The sequence below is a fragment of the Gobius niger genome, assembly GCF_951799975.1.
Source record: "Gobius niger genome assembly, chromosome: 3".
NCBI lineage: Eukaryota > Metazoa > Chordata > Actinopteri > Gobiiformes > Gobiidae > Gobius > Gobius niger.
In genome coordinates, this window is record NC_136854.1 from 6,180,873 (window position 1) to 6,208,356 (window position 27,484).

At 41.9% G+C, this 27,484-nt stretch overlaps 1 protein-coding gene and 1 long non-coding RNA gene across 2 annotated transcripts in view; both read right to left on the reverse strand.

The window, feature by feature from the left end:
* The window catches only part of LOC306961413, a 148,724-nt gene that overhangs the window by 27,541 nt on the left and 93,699 nt on the right, over positions 1–27,484 (reverse strand). The window lies entirely within an intron of this gene.
* LOC306961363 (uncharacterized protein) lies at positions 649–26,578 on the reverse strand. The gene is made up of 16 exons (XM_079554072.1): positions 26,551–26,578; positions 18,438–18,546; positions 18,203–18,297; positions 17,052–17,369; positions 14,715–14,807; positions 14,567–14,635; positions 12,830–12,927; positions 12,205–12,255; positions 12,056–12,094; positions 10,536–10,727; positions 7,576–7,674; positions 7,397–7,505; positions 4,382–4,497; positions 3,991–4,164; positions 2,559–2,648; positions 649–852 (listed from the first exon to the last, which is right to left on the reverse strand). Exons 2-16 carry the CDS (start codon positions 18,542–18,544, stop codon positions 727–729), a joined length of 1,776 nt encoding a protein of 591 aa, XP_079410198.1. The 5' UTR covers positions 18,545–18,546; positions 26,551–26,578; the 3' UTR covers positions 649–726.

The window sequence follows — 27,484 nt, forward strand, 5'->3', positions numbered from 1 at the left end:
TTTTTTTAGCTGAAACAACCAAGTCACTTCCTTTAAACCTGTTCCTGGACCAACAGCATCAAAACTTAGATCTGAGGATTGATTTTTTCAGTACTTGCTTTTGATTTTTTTTAGTTCCGTTTAACAGTGCAGCCCTCGAGGTTAGTTTGGGCTAGTTTTATGTATTAGTTCTGGAGGTGGTAATATTTCATGTACGGAAGGAAATACTATTATTTGTGTAACAGTTTTAACAACTCACCCCAAGTGTTTCACACAAGGTAAAGAGGATGTTTTGTTCACTACGTACTGGGTCCGGCCACCACCAACCCCTGATTCACATGGGCAGCTGGCACTCGCTCAGGGTCTCTTTCCCATGTACTAACCAGGATCGAGCTGAAGAGTGTCCACAGTTCTGAATAGATCGGACTTTCAGAAGGTGGGATGCCCTGCCCTGTGCGGAACGCCAAACATCTAGGGAGTCCCCGCCTGGAATGCCACAGGAACAGGAGAGCTTGAGGAGATCCCCAAGGAGTATCAGAGTAAAACCACACGAGTACCCTGGAGAACACCAGGCGAGCTTCATGTACCTAGACCTGGCCTAGACTCCTGCACCCAGAACTGTGTCTCAGGATGAAGCATGAAGACACAATATGTAGAAAATAAGCATCTTTTATTGGCCTTCGTAATAAATTAGAAGATTAAATTGCATAGATGATTTCTGACAATAGGAGGACATGAAGCTGATCCTCATAGGTCTTCAGTGGAAGACATCTGTCCGTGGACACGGAAGCGGTACACACACGTGTACAGGACATGTCCCCAGTTGGACAGCACCCGCAGCTCCACCACACGGTACACAGCATCAGTGACGCCCTGGGGACAGGACAGTACTCGAAGTCAGCAATCAGACAGTAGAGTTCAACAGTAGTCATTAGTGGTCAGCAGTAGTCAGTAAAAGTAAGCAGTAGTCAGTAAAGGTCAGCAGTAGTCAGTAGTAGTCAGCAGTAGTCAGTAAAAGTCAGTAGTAGTCAGTAAAAGTCAGCAGTAGTCAGTAAAGGTCAGCAGTAGTCAGTAGTAGTCAGTAAAAGTCAGCAGTAGTCAGTAAAGGTCAGCAGTAGTCAGTAGTAGTCAGTAAAAGTCAGCAGTAGTCAGTAAAGGTCAGCAGTAGTCAGTAGTAGTCAGCAGTAGTCAGTAAAAGTCAGTAGTAGTCAGCAGTAGTCAGTAAAAGTCAGCAGTAGTCAGTAGCAGTCAGCAGTAGTCAGTAAAAGTCAGCAGTAGTCAGTAAATGTAAGCAGTAGTCAGTAGCAGTCAGCAGTAGTCAGTAAAAGTCAGTAGTAGTCAGTAAAAGTCAGCAGTAGTCAGTAAAAGTCAGTATAGTAGACGGTAGCAGTCAGCAGTAGTCAGTAGTGGTCAGCAGTAGTAAGTAGTGGTCAGCAGAAGTCAGTAGTGGTCAGCAGAAGTCAGTAGTGGTCAGCAGAAGTCAGTAGTGGTCAGCAGAAGTCAGTAGTGGTCAGCAGAAGTCAGTAAAATCAGTAGCAGTCAGCAGAAGTCAGCAGTAGTCAATAAAAGTCAGCAGTAGTCAGCAGTAGTCAGTAGTGGTCAGCAGAGGTCAGTAAAAGTCAGTAGTAGTCAGTAAAAGTCAGCAATAGTCAGTAAAAGTCAGTATAGTAGACAGTAGCAGTCAGCAGTAGTCAGTAGTGGTCAGCAGTAGTCAGTAAAAGTCAGTAGTAGTCAGTAAAAGTCAGCAATAGTCAGTAAAAGTCAGTATAGTAGACAGTAGCAGTCAGCAGTAGTCAGTAGTGGTCAGCAGTAGTCAGCAGTAGTCAGTAGTGGTCAGCAGTAGTCAGCAGTAGTCAGTAGTGGTCAGCAGTAGTCAGTAAAAGTCAGTAGTAGTCAGTAAAAGTCAGCAGTAGTCAGTAAAAGTCAGTATAGTAGACAGTAGCAGTCAGCAGTAGTCAGTAGTGGTCAGCAGTAGTAGGTAGTGGTCAGCAGAAGTCAGTAGTGGTCAGCAGAAGTCAGTAGTGGTCAGCAGAAGTCAGTAAAATCAGTAGCAGTCAGCAGAAGTCAGCAGTAGTCAATAAAAGTCAGCAGTAGTCAGCAGTAGTCAGTAGTGGTCAGCAGAAGTCAGTATAAGTCAACAGTAGTCAGTAGTGGTCAGCAGAAGTCAGTAAAAGTCAACAGTAGTAAGTAGTGGTCAGCAGAAGTCAGTAGTGGTCGGCAGTAGTCAGTAAAAGTCAGGAGTAGTCAGTAGTGGTCAGCAGTAGACAGTAAAAGTCAGTAGTAGTCAGTAAAAGTCAGCAATAGTCAGTAAAAGTCAGTATAGTAGACAGTAGCAGTCAGCAGTAGTCAGTAGTGGTCAGCAGTAGTCAGCAGTAGTCAGTAGTGGTGAGCAGTAGACAGTAAAAGTCAGTAGTAGTCAGTAAAAGTCAGCAATAGTCAGTAAAAGTCAGTATAGTAGACAGTAGCAGTCAGCAGTAGTCAGTAGTGGTCAGCAGTAGTCAGCAGTAGTCAGTAGTGGTGAGCAGTAGTCAGTAAAAGTCAGGAGTAGTCAGTAAAAGTCAGGAGTAGTCCATACTCACAGAGAGGCTGAAGGTCTGCGTGGGCGCCCCTTCCTCCTGGTATCTGAATGTCCCCAGTAAAACCCCCTCCTCCGTCTCATTGGTCATTCCCTAAAACCACAGACTTTTTAGTGGGGCCTGACATTATACAGGAGAATGTTAATATTAAACATATACGTACATTGCTCACACCTAGATTTACAGCTTAGATTTGTCGTAGTTCAATAGATTAGGTCAAACACGCTCATTAAGTTCATTGCGATCTACCAAAAGGTCTCCTTTCCGTCCGGTACGAGCGCTGTCATTGCTGCGCTAAATGTCAGTGCCGCTCATATCAGTTGTGCTCATTGTCCATACCGTCTCGGTCTGTAGGTGTACACCGTCTCGGTCTGTAGGTGTACACCGTCTCGGTCTGTAGGTGTACACCGTCTCGGTCTGTAGGTGTACGCCGTCGCGGTCTGTAGGTGTACACCGTCTCGGTCTGTAGGTGTACACCGTCGCAGTCTGTAGGTGTACACCGTCTCGGTCTGTAGGTGTACACCGTCTCGGTCTGTAGGTGTACACCGTCGCGGTCTGTAGGTGTACACCGTCGCGGTCTGTAGGTGTACACCGTCTCGGTCTGTAGGTGTACACCGTCTCGGTCTGTAGGTGTACACCGTCTCGGTCTGTAGGTGTACACCGTCTCGGTCTGTAGGTGTACACCGTCGCGGTCTGTAGGTGTACACCGTCGCGGTCTGTAGGTGTACACCGTCGCGGTCTGTAGGTGTACACCGTCGCGGTCTGTAGGTGTACACCGTCTCCGTCTGTAGGTGTACACCGTCGCGGTCTGTAGGTGTACACCGTCGCGGTCTGTAGGTGTACACCGTCTCCGTCTGTAGGTGTACACCGTCGCGGTCTGTAGGTGTACACCGTCTCCGTCTGTAGGTGTACACCGTCGCGGTCTGTAGGTGTACACCGTCTCGGTCTGTGGTGTACACCGTCTCGGTCTGTAGGTGTACACCGTCGCGGTCTATACATTCGGTGCCTATCTCTACCATTCGGTTCAAGTGTGTAATACTCCAACTGAGGCAATCAAAGTCATGTAACTATAAATGCTGGTATTTTCACCACATGTTCTGGTTAGAAAAAAAAATCAAGCCCGACCCGACCCGAGCCCACGGGCATAAAGCCCGGCCCGACCCAGCCTGAGCAATTAACTTGAATTGTCGGCCCGAACCCGAAACAAACCCAATGTAAATAATTATTTATTTAAGGCTCAGATTGGTGTATTCAGCAACAGCACCATGTTTGAGACGTACGTGGCTACGCGGACCGAGAGACGGCGTAAAGTCTTGGCCCGAATGTCGGGTCGGGCTCGGGACGGGCTCGGGCTTAAAATCTAACCTCTAGTTCTGATGGATCATTGTTTACGTATGTGCTTAAAAATATGATTTCCTAAATGAATGTTGCTCACATAGACTTGAAAGTCCTTGGGGGCCGACTGGATGCGCCCAGTGGGGGAGCTGTGGCGGGGCAGGTGGTCCAGAGTCACATGGCTAATGTGGATGGGGTGAGACAGGGCGATGACCAGCGTGCCCTGAACCCCGTGGAACGCCCAGCACTTGCCCGGGAGCAGCACCGCGGGACCCTGTGGAGGAGATACATTTCAGCCTTTTCACAAGCAATCTGGATCCAACCAGTACAGGACACTTTTTAAGACCGATGCATTATTTGAAGTCACAGCACTAGTCTTACCCCTTCTAGCCCAGCCGGCTCTAACAGGACAGCCACAGTCGGGGTTCAGCGAAGGTTAGTGGTGGGTCAGAGTGGGCTGAGTAGGGACCTCGGTGGGGGTGAGGGGTTACCTGTATGACGGTGCGGGGGCTCTCAGAAGGGTACCACAGTGGAAGTCCAAACAGCGTCACACAGGCTGAGCGTGTGCGGTACGTTTCGGAGCAACGGGTACTGACCACACTGGCACCTGAACAAAAAGCAGGACAACATTCCTGAAGATCTGCGCCCACGCCCACTTTAAGTGCTGCATTTGAACTCATTTTAGTGGAGATGTGAGGTCTGTGTGAACGTTTCTAACACAAGACAATCACAGTTTGATTTATTTTGTGCAGCTAAAGTAAAGTCTGATTCAATTCAATTCATATTTTTAATTGTACTAAACCTTATGTAACTAAATAATCAGAATTAATCAAAGTCAAGGCTCTAAAATAAATAGAAATATTTTCATCTGTACGGAGCTCCTAAAGTTCCAAAAGGCCGCAGGGCTGAATGGATTATTATTTTCATTTTTTTCACACACAACATGCATCAGAACAAAAGCACTGACATTGCTATATCATACTTTCATCTTGGGCCTGACCGATATATCGGTGCCGATATCGGGTCAATATCTCTGGAGTTTTTAAATGGGCACTCCCACAAAGTTGTGTGTACCTATTGTATATGTTTTAAGTTGTAGACTTTTGCGTATAATTTCAGTAAATAACAATATATTCAATTAAAAAAACTTTTTTTTTTTTTTGAGCATACAACTTTTTTTTTCTCCCTTTAGGGAAATTTAGGGGCTCCGTAGAATTCCCCAAAGGTTTCATATATATATACAGTCTATTGGGACATCGACAGTTTTTATGTTTTTGTCTCTCTAAACCACCACAAAAGATTATTAATGAAACAAAAATATATTAAACTGCAGACTTTCAGTTTTAATGTGAGGCTATTTACATGCAAATCGGATGAACGGTGTAAGAACTACAAGCATTTTTATGTGGGCCTTTTGAAATGACCAAAAGTAATGGGACAAAGTAAAAATTATAATCAAACTTTTTCCTTTCTAATATTTGGTTGCAATTCCTTTGCAATTACAGTCATTACAGGCTGAAGTCTAGAGGGCACAAACGTGACCAGATGCTGGGTTTCATCCCTGGTGATGCTCTCCAGGCCTCTACTGTAAATGTCTTCAGTTCTTGCTTGTTTTTGGGATATTTTCCCTCCAGTTTTCTCTTTCAGTAAGTGAAATACAGCTCAGTGTGATTCATGTCAGATGATTGACTTGGCCATTGAATAACATTCCACTTCTTTGCCTTTAAAAGCTCTTCGGTGGCTTTGGCAGTAGCTTCGGGTCATCGTCCATCTGCACTGTGAAGCGGCGTCCATTTGGGTGAATATGAGCTCATAATATTGTCCCAAACACTTCAGAATTCATCCTGCTGCTTTTGTCAAGTCACATCATCAATAAATACAAGAGAACCAGTTCCATTGGCCCAGACGAGCCCAGGCCATGATGCTGCACCACCATGTTTCACTGAGGAGGTGATGTTTTCAATCATGAGCAGATTCTTTATTTCTCCATATTTGTCTCTTCAGATCACTCTGGTACAAGTTGATCTTTGTCTCATCTGTCCTAGGATGTAGTTTCAGAACTGTAAAGACTTTAGATGTTTTTTTTTTGCAAACTCTAATCAGCCTCCTGTTTTTGAGGCTCACCAGTGGTTTCCACCTTGTGGTTAATGGTCTGCATTCTCTCTGGTGAAGTCTTCTCTTGATTGTTGACTTTGACTCACATACATGTTTTGATCTGACCTGTTGTTGTGAAGGGTTTTCTTCACCAGGGAAACAATTCTTCAGTCATCCACCACATTTGTCATCCAAGGTCTTCCAGGTCTTTTTCAGCTCACCGGCGTGTTCTTTCTTTTTAATAATGTTCCAAACTGTTGATTTAGCCACGCCTCATATGTTTGCATCTCTCTGATGGGTTTGTTTCGATTTTTCAGCCTAATAACGGTTTGCTTCACTGATAGTGACAGCTCTGTGGATCTCATATTGAAAATAATAGTAACAAAATCCAAAATGCAAAAATCAAAGTTGAAATGAATTCTGGACGTTTCATCTGCTCCTTATAAATGTGATAATGAGGGAAGAGCAAACACCAGGCCATGGAACAGCTGAGCAGACACTTGTCCCTTTACTGATGGTCCCGTGAAAAGGCTCACATACAAACGCTCGTAATTCCTAAACCGTTCATCTGATTTGGATGTATGTTTGAAAGTCTGCAATTAAAGTACATATTTTTTGGTGGTTTATAGAGACAAAAACAGAACAATTGAGTCGATGTCCCAATATTTATGGACCTGACTGTATATGTATTTTTTCAGTCCATGTTTCTTGTTGCCAATGGCACCAAAGAAAATTCCTAATTTGTGAAACCTTTCACTGACAATGGTAATGAATTCTGATTTTTTTTTCTCCATAGACTTGGCAAAAAAAGAAAAGAAAAAACAAAGTCAATATGGCTTATAAACCTGCTTTTTCACATTTCCACACTTAAATAATGTGTGTGTTTGAATAATACGGGTGCTAGGGGTGTTGTTTGTGTATTTAATCGCCATCTCCGATTAAAAGACATATCAACAATCAATCGTTAAGCTGTAAAGAAGAACATAAAGTTAGTAGAGAAAATCGACCCTTGTTGGACCCTTGAGCCAGTGTTGAAGACTATAACAATTATCATTACGTTTATGCACCTTTTTAATGACAATTAAAAAAATAGCTCTTTAAAGACTGAAACACAATCATCTGCAGTCGAAAATTAGCCATTGTGGCTAACTCTGGCATATTTACATGTGGACTTTGAGGAATCATGTTAATTAATATGCACTGTCCCATCTTAAATAAATAAATAAATGAGACCTAAATTCATCTGTTGAAACAGGCTACTAATACTTAATCACTTTTTCATAACATTTCTAGGAAACTGGCTAAAACCAGACTAAAACCTTTGAAGTTTTTGTCGACTAAAACTAGACTAAAACATGTAGAATTGACAAAAAGGCACACAGGGCATGACAATCTGACCGAGGTAACCTTACCCTGACTCTCCAGGGCAAAGTCGGCCATCTTGTCTGCCTGAGGACGGTCGCAGGTCCCGCAGGTCCCGCAGCTCCCAGCCTGTGCCGCAGCCTGTGCCGCAGCCTTCTCCTGAAACATCACAGCCTGGTAGAACATCTGTGTCCAGATACACTGTGTCTCTGCTGGAAGCTTCACTGACCTGGAGGCGCAGGGTCAGCCACGTGCCCAGGGCCTGCTCCAGCTCAGGGGTCAGCAGGGGGGCCAGGGGGGGGTCCCCTCTCCGCTCCATCCGGGACACCTACAACACAGTCATTTCCAACATCTGACATTTTCCAAATAAACAGGGAATGAACACAACAGAAGGTCGCTTCTTTACAGACAGGTATAAACTGCAGCATAAGAATCTGATTTGAAAATTTAACACTGAAATATCTATATCTACAGGCAGCAACAAGTCAAATGTTATGCTTTTCAATGCCCTTATAAAGCCTCAATACAATATTTTTAATGTCACCAATGCAACAAAAATCTTGTCTTGTCTTATTTGGTGAGATTTGTCGTTTGTATTCAAAACTAAAATGGGAAACTTTTAAGCAAAACATTTTGTCAAATTTCAGTCTGAGCTGCAGCTGAATCTGTTTTAGAGCATTGTTTTTTGTTTTGACAAATGTGCGCAGTAAAAGTAGTTGTAATGTCACTGTTGTGGGTTCTGTCTCTGAGGTAAATTGATCCTTTCTAAGTGTTGAGAATCTGCGCTATGTATTGTAGACTGGCCAAGGAGAAACGTATGCACAAGGTCATCAGCACTTTTGTTCACCACGGTTAAATGTGTCCAGATTGATGTCATCATCTGTAAGATTTATTTTACTAATATGGTTGCTAAAGCTAAGACAGCCCAACTGCGGCAAACCTGGACCAATGAATAAACAAACTGTCATCTGTGAACATGAATAATGTCATGATATGTACTTGGAATTGTATAAAAGCTCATGCTAAAACTTGTTGTGGTCTTGTGAGTTAGTGTCATTAGACTCTGGTCAATGGGACGATTGTGAGTTAGTCCAGGAAGTACGCCGCTTTCACACAGCCAGTGTGGATCAAAGACAATCAACTGTGTAACCACTTTTAATCCGGCCTCTTACTTTTCTTATGCCTTCCTGTAACTGAATGTAAATGTAAGTTTTAATTGTCTCTGTGCCACCTGCCTCGGGACTGCAGCTGGAAATGAGCATGTTTGCTTTAATCTGGCATATTTACACTGTAACTACAGATGTTCATTAATATGCACTGTCCCAATTTAATAAATAAACATAACTCCTCCTTTTTTCGCGTATCACAGACGATGTGAGCACCATTATTCATTTTGGTTTGAGTGGTTCTTTTCAGGTCTGCGAATGTGATGATGTCAGAGTCAGAGATGGGGGGCTATGAAAACTATGAAACAGACAATATACAGTGCCTCTCGAAAGTATTCATACACCTTGAACTTTTGCACATTTTGTCAGGTTTACAACCCTAAACATAAAGATTTTATTTAGATTTTTTTACTAAACGTTCACACACAAGTAACAGACAACTATGAAGTGAAAGCAAAATGATACATGATTCTGTTATTTTTCAAAAAATAGAAAAGTGAAAAGTGCATAATCAGCATTTTCTGAGTGCATTAAATTGCCTTTATAACATTCATAATGACTCCAGAATGTTCACACCTTGGCCTAACCATTAAATAGAGGCCACCTGTGTGTAATCTACTCTCAGTATAATTTCAGCTGTTCTTATAAGCCCTCAGAGCTATGGTCGGAGTGTATTGGTCACTAAACAACATCATGAAGGTCAAGGAGCACCAGAGAGGTCAGGGATAAAGCTGTGGAGAAGTTTAAAGCAGCATTAAGTTATACAAAGACTTCCCAAGATTTAAACATCTCCAGGAGCACTGTTCAATCCATCATTCAGAAATGGAAAGAGTATAGCACCACTGCCAACTTACCAAGACACGGTCGCCCATCTAAAATATTAGATCAAACAAGGAGGACACTGGTAAGAAATACAACCAAGTGCCCCAAGATAACTCTGGAGGAGCTGAAGTCCTGCCGCTGAGCTGGGGGAATCTGTACATGGGACAACTATAAGTCGTGCTCTACACAAATCTGGCCTTCATGAACGAGTGGAAGAAGAAAGCCATTATTGAAAGGAGGCCATAAGAAATCCCGTTTGTAGTTTGCTAGAAGTCATATGGAGGACACAGCTCCATGTGGAAGAAGGAGCTTTGGTCAGATGAGAGAAAAATGTAACTTTTTGGCCCAAATGCAAAACGTTATGTATGCAAACCTGACACTGCTCATGGTCCTGAGTGCACCATCCCCAGTGTCAAATATACAGGGGGGAGCATCATGCTGTGGGGCTGCTTTTCCTCAGCAGGGACTGGGGAGATTGTAAGAATAGTTGGGAACATGGATGGAGCCAAATACAGGGACATTTCGGAGGAAAACCTGCTGGAGTCACAAGAGAACTGAGGCTGGGGCGGAGATTCACCTTCAGCAGGACAATGACTCGAAACACAAAGATAAATCTACAATGGAATGGTTCAATAAAAACATATTAATGTGTTAGAATGGCCCAGTCAAAGTCCTGACCTAAATCCTATTGAAAATCTGTGGAATAATCTGAAAACTGCTGTTCACAAACGCTCTCCTTCTAATGTGACAGAGCTTGAGTTGTTTTGTAAAGAGGAATGGGCTAAAATGTCAGTCTCTACATGTGCAAATCTTGTAGAGTCAGACCCCAAGACTTGCTGCTGTTATTTTAGCAAAAGGGGGTTCCACAAAGTATTCATTCATGCTGTATGAATACTTATGCAGGATTGTGAACATGACAAAATGTGCAAAAGTTCAAGGTGTATGAATACTTTCGAGAGGCACTGTATATTAATGATGGAGCCTATGATCTCTCTATGTATTATTTGTCCTGTCCTGCGTGCTCCATGTGCTGCTTTGTCACCATTTTAAGCTTCACTACAATGGATACTTCCTGCATGACAAAGAGCCTGACAATCTCATGAAGCACATTTCAAAAAACCTTGCCATGAGATTTTTGTATAAAAAATAAAAGACACCCTGGTCCATGTTTTGACCCATCGCAGGCCCTTGACTGCAGTACCTGGTCCTCCAGCGCTGACATCCTGAGGAGGAGGCTGGCCGCGGTGCTCTCACTGTGGGCCTGGAGCTTCTGCAGAGAGGACTGCACTTCAGCCAGCCTGAACTCTGCCTGAGCCTCCATCTGCTCCCGCTCCTCCTGATCACGGCTCCTCTGTGTGAGGGCCTGGACGTCCGACTGCACCTGCTGCTTCAGCTGAGGGAGCACAGAAGGCTCTACTCATCATCCAATAAACAAAGCGCTCTTAACAGTAAGCCTTTCTTTAGAAACTGAATCAGCTGAAGAAGTATGAAAATGCAGCAGACAAAACACAACACAAACATTTTGCTAAAAAGTGTCCCCAGTTTTTGTTAATTTTACATTTTGTGATGTTTATTGTTTCACACCTTATTGGACACTGACAGGAAGTGACATAGATAGAGGCCAACATTGATCTACCGTTGATACAGACGGCTACACGTCATACAAAGGGGCGTGGCCTAGCTAAGGGGGAAGAAAACCTCTCATGGGAATCAAAATATTTCACTCTTTTTTTGGTCATTTTTTGTGGGACTATAAACACCAATAAAGTCAAGTCTAAATGGAGTCCCCGTGGATGTTTTGTGGTTAGCATTGATGGTTTTTATAGTATTTATGGGCTGTTGAACCACTTTGCTCCTCACCATGTCTCTGTATCTTTATTTAGTACAAAAAATGTATTCATAATTCAGCGTTTGTTAAAGTAACGGTAAGTAAGAAGGTCATTTTTACCCATGACCATATATGGCAATTCTACTGTATAGCTATGAGAAATTAGTGACTTTCCCTCCATTTTTTAATGAACCTTTCTTTCTGCTTCACTGAAATAACACTGATTATAACTCGCAGCAAATGTTATCCAGCTAACTGAGTCATAATTACAAAAGGATTAAAACCTGCCATATGCACTTTACATCAATGATAATACGTGGGTAAACACAATATTATACATTCTTTTTTAACCCAAAAATGTATTTTATGGGCTGGAATAAGTCATTCTTATTGGGTCGCGTTTAAGGAGAGCTAAGGGACTGTCATTTCTTAAAATGTGAAACTATGACATAGACCCATTACATGCAAAGTGACATATGTCAGGCCTTTGTTTGTTATTATATTGATGATTATGGCTTACAGCCCATTTTCCAATTTCATGACATTTTTAATTTGGGTTTTTTACAAGTTGAGCCATAATAATGAAAGTTAAAACAAATATAAGCTATACATATGTCACTTTGCATGTAATGAGTCTGTCATATATTAGATTCACAGTTTAAATGACTGCACTTTTAAGGAACAGGCCACCGTTTTTCCATACTGAGATATGTTCTTACCTGAGCTTAGACGAGTTGATGCGTACCTGTCTGGTCTTTGTGCGTGCGCTCAGTCACACAAAACGGCCAAAGATGTTGTTAGCATTTGGCCTCTCCCCGTATATTCCTATAGCTCCAAACCCTTCGATCAGACTACAGCGTGTGACCTTTTTGTGGCCGTGAGAAGGCTCTTACCTCAGCGACGAGACGCTCGTGTCGAAGCAGCATTTCGCTCTGAAAGAGATGATCATATGGAGCAGTCAGATATTGATCACGGCGGAGTAAAAGCTTGTGAATGATCTGGAACATAACGAGTCCAGTATGTGAGTTTAATGCGGGTCTACCTGAATGTGCCGGATCTTTGCCTCCACAGCTGCAGACGCAGAGGCCGCGTCCTGGAACCACACAAAAGAGAACGCTGCTTCTTGTCATGTTGAATTAGACCAAAGTCGGAAAAAGACAATAAACCAATAACATCAGCAGCAAGGTATGTGTCTAAACCAAACTTAGACAGATCCAAATGATCAGGATCATTTTTTGGGGTTTATAAAAACTTCAGTAAGATTTAGATATTTTAACAAACTGTAATATGCTTCAGTTTGCACATATACAGCGAGACAAATTCATACAGATTTTTTTCTGTATGAGGTCAACTAAAACTGAGTGTGGCGCTGAGCCCTTGCACTATGTCAGGAACCGAGAGAAACAAATAACTTTATGCAATTGCCATATAATAATATTGCATTCCAAAATCCTATTATTAAGACCCCATAAAGGCAGTAGCAATAATACTGTAATCTTAGGGAGACAAAGGGCAAAGCGAGTGGTGGTGAGTTATTCACGTCTTTGTGAATGTCTAATATCTGTATGTCTTTGTATTTTGTGTTGTTACGGAGCTGCTAAATGTAGGTACGGGGAGCACCAAGGAAAAAGAGGCTGAGCTTGGAGAGTTGGAGTGGGTGGTGTTACCAATGCAGTGAGCAGAGGACCGGCTGACTGGGCAGGAGCTGTGAGCGAGGGGCTCGTCCTGATGCTCTGACCAGAGAGAAGAGAAGTCCACCACACGCCTGCAAAATACAATCAGAATCATGGACACCAGCAGATATGAGCAGATCTTCAATCACTCTCATGTCTTTAAATAACTGCTCAGACCCCTCATGTCCCAATGCATAGACACAGACAGGTCTGACAGCGGAATGAAAGGCCCTCCACAGGGTCAGGGTGTGTGCTTTAAATGTGTGCGTATGTGTGGCTCTGGTGGTGCAGTACACACGAGTATCACAGGCTATTTTCCTCATATATCTCCAGGCAATGTCAAAACATCAGCTCCTTCTATCTTCCTAAATGAGCCGAATAATGTGCAGAACTTTCACATTTTGTGCAGTTTCACTTCTCACAGTCAGGATAAAAATGGCAGAAATGAGCCTCGTTTGGAAAATTCATTCAATCCCATTTATTTACACACACAAATCTCAACTGCACTTGCTTTTTGCTCCACTTCAGCACTCTACTGTGTTTGAGCAAACGTTAGTAAATGACAAAGAAGGGAACAACACTGTAGCGGCGCAAAAAGCTGAAAGAGTCGCTTAAACACAAAATTAGGGGTGTGACAATATATCGATTTTGCGCTATATTGCGATATTTTGCGGGACGATACAATACTTTTTATTCTGATATCAATACTTTTGAAGAAGTCATGCATATTAATGAGGCAGCAGTCGAGTGGTTGTCGGAGGCGGAGCCGGTGACGATGTGGAAGATAAGCGGAGAAAGACGTGACCCAGCAGCAGGTCAGACTGAGGTCAGAATTCAGCGTAACACTCACTATTCTAGTATTATAACTCGAAAATGTCTATGAAAGGATAAGCCTGTGACTAGCTATGTTAGCAATTAGCATTCGCAGTTAGCGGTTTGCTATAACAATAGCTTGAGATCAGAATAGCTACCACCAGCCCGGTGAGAAGTAGCGTTGATGTTTCTTTGACAGCCACCTTCACTTTAACAAGGGGATTCTGGCACTGAGGCCATCTCCCCCACGCTGTGAGGAGTGACAGGCTTTCATGTAGACCACTGCACTTCACTTTAATTGTTGAAACTGCACAATGTGGTATGTGGTATATCCCAGTCCAGCCCTGGCAGCAGTGCTCCACTGCTTTCAATCAATAGAGACCAATAATGATCAAGAATTCAGTCAGACCAGCAGAGGGCAGCACATCGGCCAAACACTGTCACAAATATATGACTTTAAATGAGAGTGATTATCAGTATGAATTAGACTCATTTGGGGTTGATTTATTCCTTCTGAAACAGGACTGTGGTTTCTTGTATATTTAATTACAAAGTTAATTACTTAATTACTTAAGTACAACTTATTTTAATGTAAATTAAGTGATGCCACTGACAGATATAAGTCAGGGATCATTTATTCACTTATTTATTATTCAGTACTATTATTGAATAAAATGTTGTATGTTACAAGATCAAAAACCTTTATAAAAAGCGCTGTATCGTATTTTGTGCAGTACATAAATAATCACAGTATCGGTGTATCTTGACAGAATCGTTGTCGTGAGCCATGTATCGTGTGTTGTATCATGGGGTTCCCACCACAACACAATATGTCTCTTGAAACCGCAACATTCCGACACTAGAAGAGTAGTGTGTATTCTAAATAAAAGCTAAACTAAGCAGACGAGTGTTTCTCACCGATGAATATGAGCAGCAGGAGCAGACCACACAGCAGCTTCTTCATCCGAGCGCTGGCCGATGAGTTTCCTGCAGGAGAAACTATGGTAAGTAAATTGTAAAGTGCAGTGGAGGGAGCTGCACATGGTTTAAATCTTCTTAAACCCACCCGTGACAGGCGTGGGGGGCGAGCAGGAGCGGGCCAGCTCCACCGCTCTGCTGCTGCCGGAGCGGACGGCTCCCACTGCGCCTGTTACTGCATCTGTCAGTCAGAGGACACATTCAAACCACACACAGTAAACACTGGAGCATTAGTGCCAGTACAACTGCTCCAGTCGGCAGCAGGGCCACCAGGTCTGCAGTATCTTGGGAAGAGGTAGCTTTAAAACAAACAAACTAGTTTTAACTGAGCTATTTTCCATGTGATGTAGGTTAAGTTATAGTATGGTTTATATGTTTTACAGACGGTGCATAATTTAACATTGACCAAAGGAAAGATGCTTTGTACCAGGTTGTAGCGCCGGTCGTCCCCGGGCAGGTTGATGTTACAGAACAAAAACGGATTTATACATTTTAACATCATCATTAACATACATTTAATTTAAATAAGTTTGAAACATTATAACATTTTCTAACAATCCTTTCTCCCTCATGACGTCGTTACTGATCATGATGCAATTCTGATTTCTTAAAAGCCATTTTTTAGTTAAAATGTTTGTTGTGTGATTTAGCAAAAGCAGTTTTACATTGCATTCTCCTCTGGAAGTAGATCGAGCCATTTTATCAGTACATAAAGTTCTGAATGTTCTCAGAGGAGGTGCAGTCATGAGTCATTTAAAAAAAGGAAGCAAGCATTAGTGTAGTATATTTGCTTTGTAAAAGACTTAGTATTTGACAGTATTTCATCCTCTGTTTAGAGAGTTTGAGCTGCTACCCTCAGGTCGAAGGTACAGGTGCCCCGCCCTGACTAAAAACAGGACCAGGCAGTCATTTGTGCCACAAGCTATTTTACAACTAAACAAACCAACAATACGAAGTAACCAACAGTGATTTTTATTTTTATTTTTAATTATTCTGCACAGCTGGTCTGTCAGAGGTTTTTAAGGAGGAATGTAGATAACGATTTTAACATAACTTAAACCGAGGTTGACGGGCCATGGTTTGTTTTTTGTATGTTGCCAATGTTTGGATTTGTCTGCTGTGGTCAATGTTGTATTTGTGTATATTCCACACGCAAATGAATTTCCCCACGGGGACAATAAAAAAATTCTACTTCTACTTTCTACTACAATTGTGAGAGCGCCTGGGTCTCTCATCATGGATCATTATATATTATATATTTATATAATGATTCAAGAGGACCCTGTGACCAACCCCATATATCATACACAAAATGTGACCAGATCATAGAGTTCAGGTACAAATGCGACGCCTCAATGGTAAGAAACCCGCATGATCCTGGGGGCTCTGTTGTCGGGGGCTTCGTGCCCCTGGTAGGGTCTCCCAGGGCAAACAGGTCCTAAGTGGCAGGTCAGACAAAGAGTGGTTCAGAAGCCCCTTATGAGAGACCAACAGGCCCGGTTAGAACCATGAGACTGTCCTCATGTGGACCCACCAGAGGAGCCATAAGGGGCTGGTGCAATGTGATGTGGGCAGCTCCAACAGCTGCCCCCACGACCCGGCAACGGACAAGTGGAAGAAAATGGATGGATGGATGGATGGATGGATGGATGTTATGTCAAAAAAATTCAGGGAATGTTCAACGTCGGACATTTTTCATGGGTATTAAAAAGAATTCAGGGGAATATATTGCCAATGAATGAAAATAAACAGGGAATGAACACAACTGAAGGTTGCTTCATTAAAGACAGATTATTAGTGTATTAAAATCCCGAAACTACACCCTTAATATTTGTAAGATTAAAATAATTGAGATTCGCTGTAACCGTTTATTAGGTAGTGAGTTTCTCTGCTCTGCCCTTATGCATGATGCAAAAGTTTTGTCAGAACATCTGAACTTAAAGGGACTAGATGCAAGTTTGCCATTTTATACTCACTGCTGCCACCTCAGGTCATACGTGTAACTGCAAACTGCACCTTCTATATTAAGCTTGTGCATGACGGCACTTCGGACCCGAAGTAAAACTTTTTGAGCGACAGTGCAGGATTTTAGAGGCAGTTGTGGTGAACAGGTCTGAGCTCATTCTACACATTAGGACATGGAGGAACATGTAGGGGGAGGAAAATACTTAATTTTAACATTTTTAAACTCTGTATAGTCCCTTTAAGTTGGCAGCAAATGTACTACGCTTCTATGAAGTGACGTCACATTGGAACACATTTCTATCACTCTTCTTTCTCATCATTGTCATCGCATACAGGAGCTTTTTTTGTCAGCAGCGTTAATAAAACACTGTACAATACTATTCTATCACAGAGGCCTCTGCGTGGTGCCTTTTGGAGACTTGACACACAACGCACTCTCTGACTGCCTCTCACTCGGGACACTCACCCTTCAGTCTGGACACGGTGCTGCTCAGCCACTCCCTGGACACTCTCCGAGGGCCTGCACCGCTCACTGTCCCACTGCTGCTGCTGCCGGGCCGTTTGCAGCGGTCCTCGGAAGAGGAGTAGCCGGAGCTGTCCACAGCACTGGGAGCAGCTTCTCTCTGGGGCTGGAAGTGTAGCACAGGCCTGCTGCTGGTGGGGCTGGGGGGAGAGGGGGGAGAGGGGGAAGAGGAGGGAGAGGAGGGAGAGGAGGCTGGGGTAGAGGCAGGGCTCCTCAGGGCAGGTCTAGACACTGCTCTCCAGCCTGCAGGGGGGGCTGCAACATAGCAAAGGGCTCATTTAAAGCAGTTGGTGGTTTCAGGTCACATCACAACTAGAGATCCTTCAAACGGGTAAATGTGTAATGGTCCTTCTGAAGCACTGTGTGATATCTCTAAAAGTGCAACACCTACAGATACCAGTACCCTGATCATGATGATTATGACATATGGGCAGTCAACCGAAATACACCACAAGTGAAAACCTCTATTATCCTTTATGTCGGGAAAAACAACACTAAAAGTATCATTCATTTTTCTTTTTCACTCGGCGAGTTTGTTTCATAATTGTCGACTAGACGCTTTAGTGCCTCCTCCTCATTCATATAATCATTCCTCTTTAATATACATTCCACTGTTGACAACAGTGACAACAGCTTTACCAGTGCAACTTTTGAAAACAATCATTCTAAGAATAAGCCTGATTATTTAAGGTAATTGTTTGTGCACGAAACAAGTCCTGAATAAATAAGCCTCTGCCCTAATATAGCACCTCTTGCTGTCCCAGTTCAACAGTTTACAGTTTCAAAGCTTCACACACAGGATTATAGACCAGACGTTTTGAAAAATCGGCCAGAAATATTGGCGTGCGTATTGGCATCCGGCATCGTCCTTCGAAAAACCCATATCAATCGACCGCTAATGGTTCATATTTGTAGACTTTTCTTTTGAATTATTCTAATAAAATATCAGTACCAGTTAATGGACACAGGAAAAGAACCTCCATCATTCTGATGGTCCTCCTCTACCCTGTAAGCCGTTATTCTACAGAAAGTTCTGCCGTCTCCCTTCACTCACAGACACCGCAGCCAGATAAGGACGTGTCGCTCACCCCCCAGTGTGGTCCCTGCGGTGCCTGGGGAGCTCCCAGGACTCTCCTCTGCGCCCCCTCTTCTCTTACGACCCCCACTCTTCTTCTTGAACACTCTGCGGAGGACACACAGGTGGGTGATCCCGTCGGTGCACAGTGGGAGCTGCAGTGGGAGCTGTAGTGGGAGCTGCAGTGGGAGCTGTAGTGGGAGCTGTAGTGGGAGCTGTAGTGGGAGCTGTAGTGTCTGTGATCTTACTTGACAGGGTTCTCTCTGTAGGAGATGGTGGTGACACTGCTGGAGTCAGACTCTTCGTCTGAATGGTAGTAGCCTCCGGAGAGCAGGCGTGTGCTGCGGCGCGACATGTCTGCAACACAGCAGCAGCTGCTCAGGTCTGCATCAAAACACGCTCATGTAGATCTCAACACGTTTCACGACAGAGCTGTACATCTGTGATTCTTCACAAGTTTGAGACCAGTTGAAAAATAGAAAAAAAATCATATTTTGCAAAGTTGGATCTTAACAAGGTTCCAAGCAGAACTTCAATATGTATATTCTTCTAACAAGAAGAAATGATTTTTTTTTGAGTAAACATTTTATTGTTCTGTCATGACTTTGTCCTGATGCAAAGGTTTAGATGGTGTTGTTGAGCTGCTTAAGCGGAGCCTCTTACAGAGCTCCATCACTGCTGAGGTGGGACGCAGTAACACAGTCAGATCCTGAGGGTTAAGGAACAAAAAAATCAAGTGGAAGACCCAAAAAAATGTCCCCAGCTCTGAGCCAGAGGATCTGATTGGCTGGAGGATCCTCCGTTCCTGGAGTCGAGTACAGCGCAATAACCATCAGAGGTTTTCATCTGCGACTGAAGCTTCAAAAACTAAGTCTCCTTCAGCCACAGAACTGTCCATTTGGACTTTGGAGAGAGACCAAACATGGGACATTGAAAAGTGACAAAAGTTTGAATCTCTGATGAGAAAAATGTGACCTTGATAGTCCTGATGGTTTCCATGGTTACTGGCATCACAAGCAGATTTACCTGAGATGTTTTCCACGAGCCACGGGGGTGCCATGATGAACTTCAGTGGAACAATAGAGCTTCAGGTGGAGCAGGGCAAAGGTCAAACTGGCCCCGTGCACATGTTACAGAGCGCATCCCTCAGACTGAGGCCCTTGTCTGTGGGAACCACTGGTTTTTGCTGCAGTCGGCTCCAGGAACGGAGGATCTTCCAACCAATCAGATCCTCTGGCTCAGTGCTGGGGACATTTTTGAGGGTCTTCCACTTGACTTTTTTTGTTCCATCACCCTCAGGATCTGACTGTTGTACTACATCTCGCTTCAGCAGTGATGGTGTTCTGTGAGAGGCCCTGCTTATGCAGCTCAACAACCCAAACACGATCAAAACCTCTGGACAAAGTCCTGAGTGAAAACCTGACAGAAAATGACACTGAATCTACATTTTTGCACAGATTTGGCCTTTAAAAGGCAAATGGTCCTAAACTTTCGATCAGCTCCAAAAACAGACTATTTCAGTTTATTTGATGTTTTCTATAAATGCGTCACTCAATTTTTTCTGTCTCATTCACTTTTCTTCTTGTTGCACATTAAAGTTCTACTTGGAACCATATGTGTACAAACACTTATAAAATAAAAAATATATATAAAAAGCCACATTTGCATTTTTTTTCTCACTGTCTGACATGAAACCAGAATTTACTTTTAATTTTTTCAGGTCAAGTAGAATAAAAAAAAACAAAAAACTATTTGCTAAATCCCAGAAGAATGTTTTAGAAATGTTTTTGTCACTTTTTACAAGTCAGAAATTATATACACAAAGATTACTACCTTTAAAGAATTTGGGAAAGCCCAGATGATGATGTCAGATGCCAGGAAGAAGCCCTTACTCCAAAATAAACATCAAAAAGACAGTTTGGAGATTGCAAATAAAAAAGGAGAAAGACATTTTTTGAGACATATCCTGTGGTCTGACAAAAACAGAAAAAGAAAAAAGTTTGGAGGAAAGGAAAAAGCCTGAGAACATCATCCCAACTATGAAACACGGGGGGGGGGGGGGGGGGGGGTTTCATAAAAGGTAATTCTGGTTTCTTGTCAGACAGGTGTATGTTAAAGCTGCCTTAAGCAGAAGGTGGAGTAGTGAACCTGCTCTGTTCATTTCACATACACAGACACGTTACTATAGATCTGCACATACACAGACATGTTACTATATAGATCTGCACATACACAGACATGTTACTATATTGATCTGCACATACACAGACATGTTACTATATAGATCTGCACATACACAGACATGTTACTATAGATCTGCACATACACAGACATGTTACTATATAGATCTGCACATACACAGACATGTTACTATATAGATCTGCACATACACAGACATGTTACTATAGATCTGCACATACACAGACATGTTACCATATAGATCTGCACATACACAGACATGTTACTATATAGATCTGCACATACACAGACATGTTACTATATAGATCTGCACATACACAGACATGTTACTATAGATCTGCACATACACAGACATGTTACCATATAGATCTGCACATACACAGACATGTTACTATATAGATCTGCACATACACAGACATGTTACTGTATAGATCTGCACATACATGTTACTATAGATCTGCACATACACAGACATGTTACTGTATAGATCTGCACATACATGTTACTATAGATCTGCACATACACAGACATGTTACTATAGATCTGCACATACATGTTACTATATAGATCTGCACATACACAGACATGTTACTATATAGATCTGCACATACACAGACATGTTACTATAGATCTGCACATACACAGACATGTTACTATATAGATCTGCACATACACAGACATGTTACTATATAGATCTGCACATACACAGACATGTTACTATAGATCTGCACATACACAGACATGTTACCATATAGATCTGCACATACACAGACATGTTACTATATAGATCTGCACATACACAGACATGTTACTATATAGATCTGCACATACACAGACATGTTACTATAGATCTGCACATACACAGACATGTTACCATATAGATCTGCACATACACAGACATGTTACTGTATAGATCTGCACATACATGTTACTATAGATCTGCACATACACAGACATGTTACTGTATAGATCTGCACATACATGTTACTATAGATCTGCACATACACAGACATGTTACTATAGATCTGCACATACATGTTACTATATAGATCTGCACATACACAGACATGTTACTATATAGATCTGCACATACACAGACATGTTACTATAGATCTGCACATACACAGACATGTTACCATATAGATCTGCACATACACAGACATGTTACTATATAGATCTGCACATACACAGACATGTTACTGTATAGATCTGCACATACATGTTACTATAGATCTGCACATACACAGACATGTTACTGTATAGATCTGCACATACATGTTACTATAGATCTGCACATACACAGACATGTTACTATAGATCTGCACATACATGTTACTATAGATCTGCACATACACAGACATGTTACTATATAGATCTGCACATACACAGACATGTTACTATATAGATCTGCACATACACAGACATGTTACTATAATGATCTGCACATACACAGACATGTTACTATAGATCTGCACATACACAGACATGTTACTATATAGATCTGCACATACACAGACATGTTACTATATAGATCTGCACATACACAGACATGTTACTGTATAGATCTGCACATACACAGACATGTTACTATAGATCAGCACATACACAGACATGTTACTGTATAGATCTGCACATACACAGACATGTTACTATATAGATCGGCACATACACAGACATGTTACTGTATAGATCTGCACATACATGCTACTATAGATCTGCACATACACAGACATGTTACTATAGATCTGCACATACATGTTACTATAGATCTGCACATACACAGACATGTTACTATATAGATCTGCACATACACAGACATGTTACTATATAGATCTGCACATACACAGACATGTTACTATAATGATCTGCACATACACAGACATGTTACTATAGATCTGCACATACACAGACATGTTACTATATAGATCTGCACATACACAGACATGTTACTATATAGATCTGCACATACACAGACATGTTACTGTATAGATCTGCACATACACAGACATGTTACTATAGATCTGCACATACACAGACATGTTACTGTATAGATCTGCACATACATGTTACTATAGATCTGCACATACACAGACATGTTACTATAGATCTGCACATACAGATATGTTACTATAGATCTGCACATACACAGACATGTTACTGTATAAATCTGCACATACACAGAAATGTTACTATAGATGTGTACATACACAGACATGTTACTATAGATCTGCACATACACAGACATGTTACTATATAGATCTGCACATACACAGACATGTTACTATATAGATCGGCACATACACAGACATGTTACTATAGATCTGCACATACACAGACATGTTACTATATAGATCTGCACATACACAGACATGTTACTATATAGATCGGCACATACACAGACATGTTACTATAGATCTGCACATACACAGACATGTTACTATATAGATCTGCAGGAAGAAGCCCTTACTCCAAAATAAACATCAAAAAGACAGTTTGGAGATTGCAAATAAAAAAGGAGAAAGACATTTTTTGAGACATATCCTGTGGTCTGACAAAAACAGAAAAAGAAAAAAGTTTGGAGGAAAGGAAAAAGCCTGAGAACATCATCCCAACTATGAAACACGGGGGGGGGGGGGGGGGGGTTTCATAAAAGGTAATTCTGGTTTCTTGTCAGACAGGTGTATGTTAAAGCTGCCTTAAGCAGAAGGTGGAGTAGTGAACCTGCTCTGTTCATTTCACATACACAGACACGTTACTATAGATCTGCACATACACAGACATGTTACTATATAGATCTGCACATACACAGACATGTTACTATATTGATCTGCACATACACAGACATGTTACTATATAGATCTGCACATACACAGACATGTTACTATAGATCTGCACATACACAGACATGTTACTATATAGATCTGCACATACACAGACATGTTACTATATAGATCTGCACATACACAGACATGTTACTATAGATCTGCACATACACAGACATGTTACCATATAGATCTGCACATACACAGACATGTTACTATATAGATCTGCACATACACAGACATGTTACTATATAGATCTGCACATACACAGACATGTTACTATAGATCTGCACATACACAGACATGTTACCATATAGATCTGCACATACACAGACATGTTACTATATAGATCTGCACATACACAGACATGTTACTGTATAGATCTGCACATACATGTTACTATAGATCTGCACATACACAGACATGTTACTGTATAGATCTGCACATACATGTTACTATAGATCTGCACATACACAGACATGTTACTATAGATCTGCACATACATGTTACTATATAGATCTGCACATACACAGACATGTTACTATATAGATCTGCACATACACAGACATGTTACTATAGATCTGCACATACACAGACATGTTACCATATAGATCTGCACATACACAGACATGTTACTATATAGATCTGCACATACACAGACATGTTACTGTATAGATCTGCACATACATGTTACTATAGATCTGCACATACACAGACATGTTACTGTATAGATCTGCACATACATGTTACTATAGATCTGCACATACACAGACATGTTACTATAGATCTGCACATACATGTTACTATAGATCTGCACATACACAGACATGTTACTATATAGATCTGCACATACACAGACATGTTACTATATAGATCTGCACATACACAGACATGTTACTATAATGATCTGCACATACACAGACATGTTACTATAGATCTGCACATACACAGACATGTTACTATATAGATCTGCACATACACAGACATGTTACTATATAGATCTGCACATACACAGACATGTTACTGTATAGATCTGCACATACACAGACATGTTACTATAGATCAGCACATACACAGACATGTTACTGTATAGATCTGCACATACACAGACATGTTACTATATAGATCGGCACATACACAGACATGTTACTGTATAGATCTGCACATACATGCTACTATAGATCTGCACATACACAGACATGTTACTATAGATCTGCACATACATGTTACTATAGATCTGCACATACACAGACATGTTACTATATAGATCTGCACATACACAGACATGTTACTATATAGATCTGCACATACACAGACATGTTACTATAATGATCTGCACATACACAGACATGTTACTATAGATCTGCACATACACAGACATGTTACTATATAGATCTGCACATACACAGACATGTTACTATATAGATCTGCACATACACAGACATGTTACTGTATAGATCTGCACATACACAGACATGTTACTATAGATCTGCACATACACAGACATGTTACTGTATAGATCTGCACATACATGTTACTATAGATCTGCACATACACAGACATGTTACTATAGATCTGCACATACAGATATGTTACTATAGATCTGCACATACACAGACATGTTACTGTATAAATCTGCACATACACAGAAATGTTACTATAGATGTGTACATACACAGACATGTTACTATAGATCTGCACATACACAGACATGTTACTATATAGATCTGCACATACACAGACATGTTACTATATAGATCGGCACATACACAGACATGTTACTATAGATCTGCACATACACAGACATGTTACTATATAGATCTGCACATACACAGACATGTTACTATATAGATCGGCACATACACAGACATGTTACTATAGATCTGCACATACACAGACATGTTACTATATAGATCTGCACATACACAGACATGTTACTATATAGATCTGCACATACACAGACATGTTACTATAGATCTGCACATACACAGACATGTTACTGTATAGATCTGCACATACATGTTACTATAGATCTGCACATACACAGACATGTTACTGTATAAATCTGCACATACACAGACATGTTACTATAGATCTGCACATACAGATATGTTACTATAGATCTGCACATACACAGACATGTTACTATAGATCTGCACATACAGATATGTTACTATAGATCTGCACATACACAGACATGTTACTGTATAAATCTGCACATACACAGAAATGTTACTATAGATGTGTACATACACAGACATGTTACTATAGATCTGCACATACACAGACATGTTACTATATAGATCTGCACATACACAGACATGTTACTATAGATCTGCACATACACAGACATGTTACTATATAGATCTGCACATACACAGACATGTTACTATAGATCTGCACATACACAGACATGTTACTATATAGATCTGCACATACACAGACATGTTACTATAGATCTGCACATACACAGACATGTTACTATATAGATCTGCACATACACAGACATGTTACTATAGATCTGCACATACACAGACATGTTACTATAGATCTGCACATACACAGACATGTTACTATATAGATCTGCACATACACAGACATGTTACTATATAGATCTGCACATACACAGACATGTTACTATATAGATCGGCACATACACAGACATGTTACTATATAGATCTGCACATACACATACATGTTTCTATATAGATCGGCACATACACAGACATGTTACTGTATAGATCTGCACATACACAGACATGTTTCTATATAGATCGGCACATACACAGACATGTTACTATATAGATCCGCACATACACAGACATGTTACTATATAGATCGGCACATACACCACTACTGCTTATAAGATGGGGCACATAGGAAGTTGGTGCAGCACTCACAGAACCACAGCGGAAGAGCCACAGGAAGTCAGAGAGCTGCAGTGTCATCTGTGACAGTTAAGCTTCATTGTGCACTACAGGCTCCTCACAGGGACAGTGTTCAAGTCACTTCTCATTACAATGGGCCCTAAATAAGGTGTGCCACACACAAGTAGTTTGTACAATAATCCCCTCAAATCCTCCCTGAGCTGAGCTCAGCGGACTGTTCTTGTGGACATTCCACTGGAACAGGCTGCATGCTGTCTGCCCAGTGCTGGACATAAGGACATGATGCTCTTAGCCACTGTGAGTAGGCTTCATGTGAGGAACTCACCACATCAAGCTACACGCACACAGGCATGTTCCCTTCTCACATGTAGGCCCATGGTGCTACTGTAGAGCACTTCTACTGACAACAGAACTCTGTCATAGGCTACTATATGACTAAAATAAGCACTTACCGAGAGTATACAGAGTTTGGAGGCTGGAGCTATTGCCTATTCAAAAGTTGCAGTTGTAGCCAATTATCTCCAAAGCCTGAAATAACAGATAAAAAAGCTCAAAAACAAAGCCTACCAGAGCCGTTTCCTTCAGGAGTCACTGATGCGCAGTGCAGTCGGATGGAGAAGCGGCAGCGCGTGTGCTCCGCTGATAACCTAGAGCGCACACGCTCCATCCTGATAAACTCACTAAACTTACCTCCCTGTCGGTCCTCTGACAGCCGCTGGAGAGATGTCTCTGTCCTCTCCTCAGCGCCCAGACTGTGAGGTTGAAGCACCGAGGGCCAGAGGCTGTGTGATCCCGGCCGTGCGCCCGTGTCCCGGCTGCACTGAGGAGCCCGTGCCCGGCGTCAGAAGCGACAGCTCCGTGACCCCGCCCATGACTGCTTTGGGGAAGTTCAGGAAGTGCTCTCTCTTGGTCAGAAGTATCAGTTCAATCATACACAGGGAAAAGGCTGAAGTTTGTTGGTTAATCACATGCGCTTTGACCAAACTTATGTTTTCAGAGTTGGAGGCTAACTTATTAGCCTACATCAGACATGGACAATAGCGCCCCCTTCAGACTGTGAGATGCAATCTGAGTAGGCCCGCCGTATCTGTCTGGTTGCCTGGCTCTGCCATACTCTTCCCTGTTCATTCCATGCAGGGAGTTAGTCTGGTCACGGAGCAATTGGAGCAGTTTGAACGGGCGGGTCTAACGCGCACAGATTGTCAGTGAAATAAACCAATTAGCGATTAGCGGACGTGACGACAGCTGTGTCCAATTAAACAAATATGAAGTGAATATAAACTCACGCGGAGAACGCGAGGCAAAATCCTTGACTACTTCATCCAATGATTAGTTTTGGCTGATGTTAACGTTAATTGAACTAAAAACATAGAGGTGCAGCGAGTG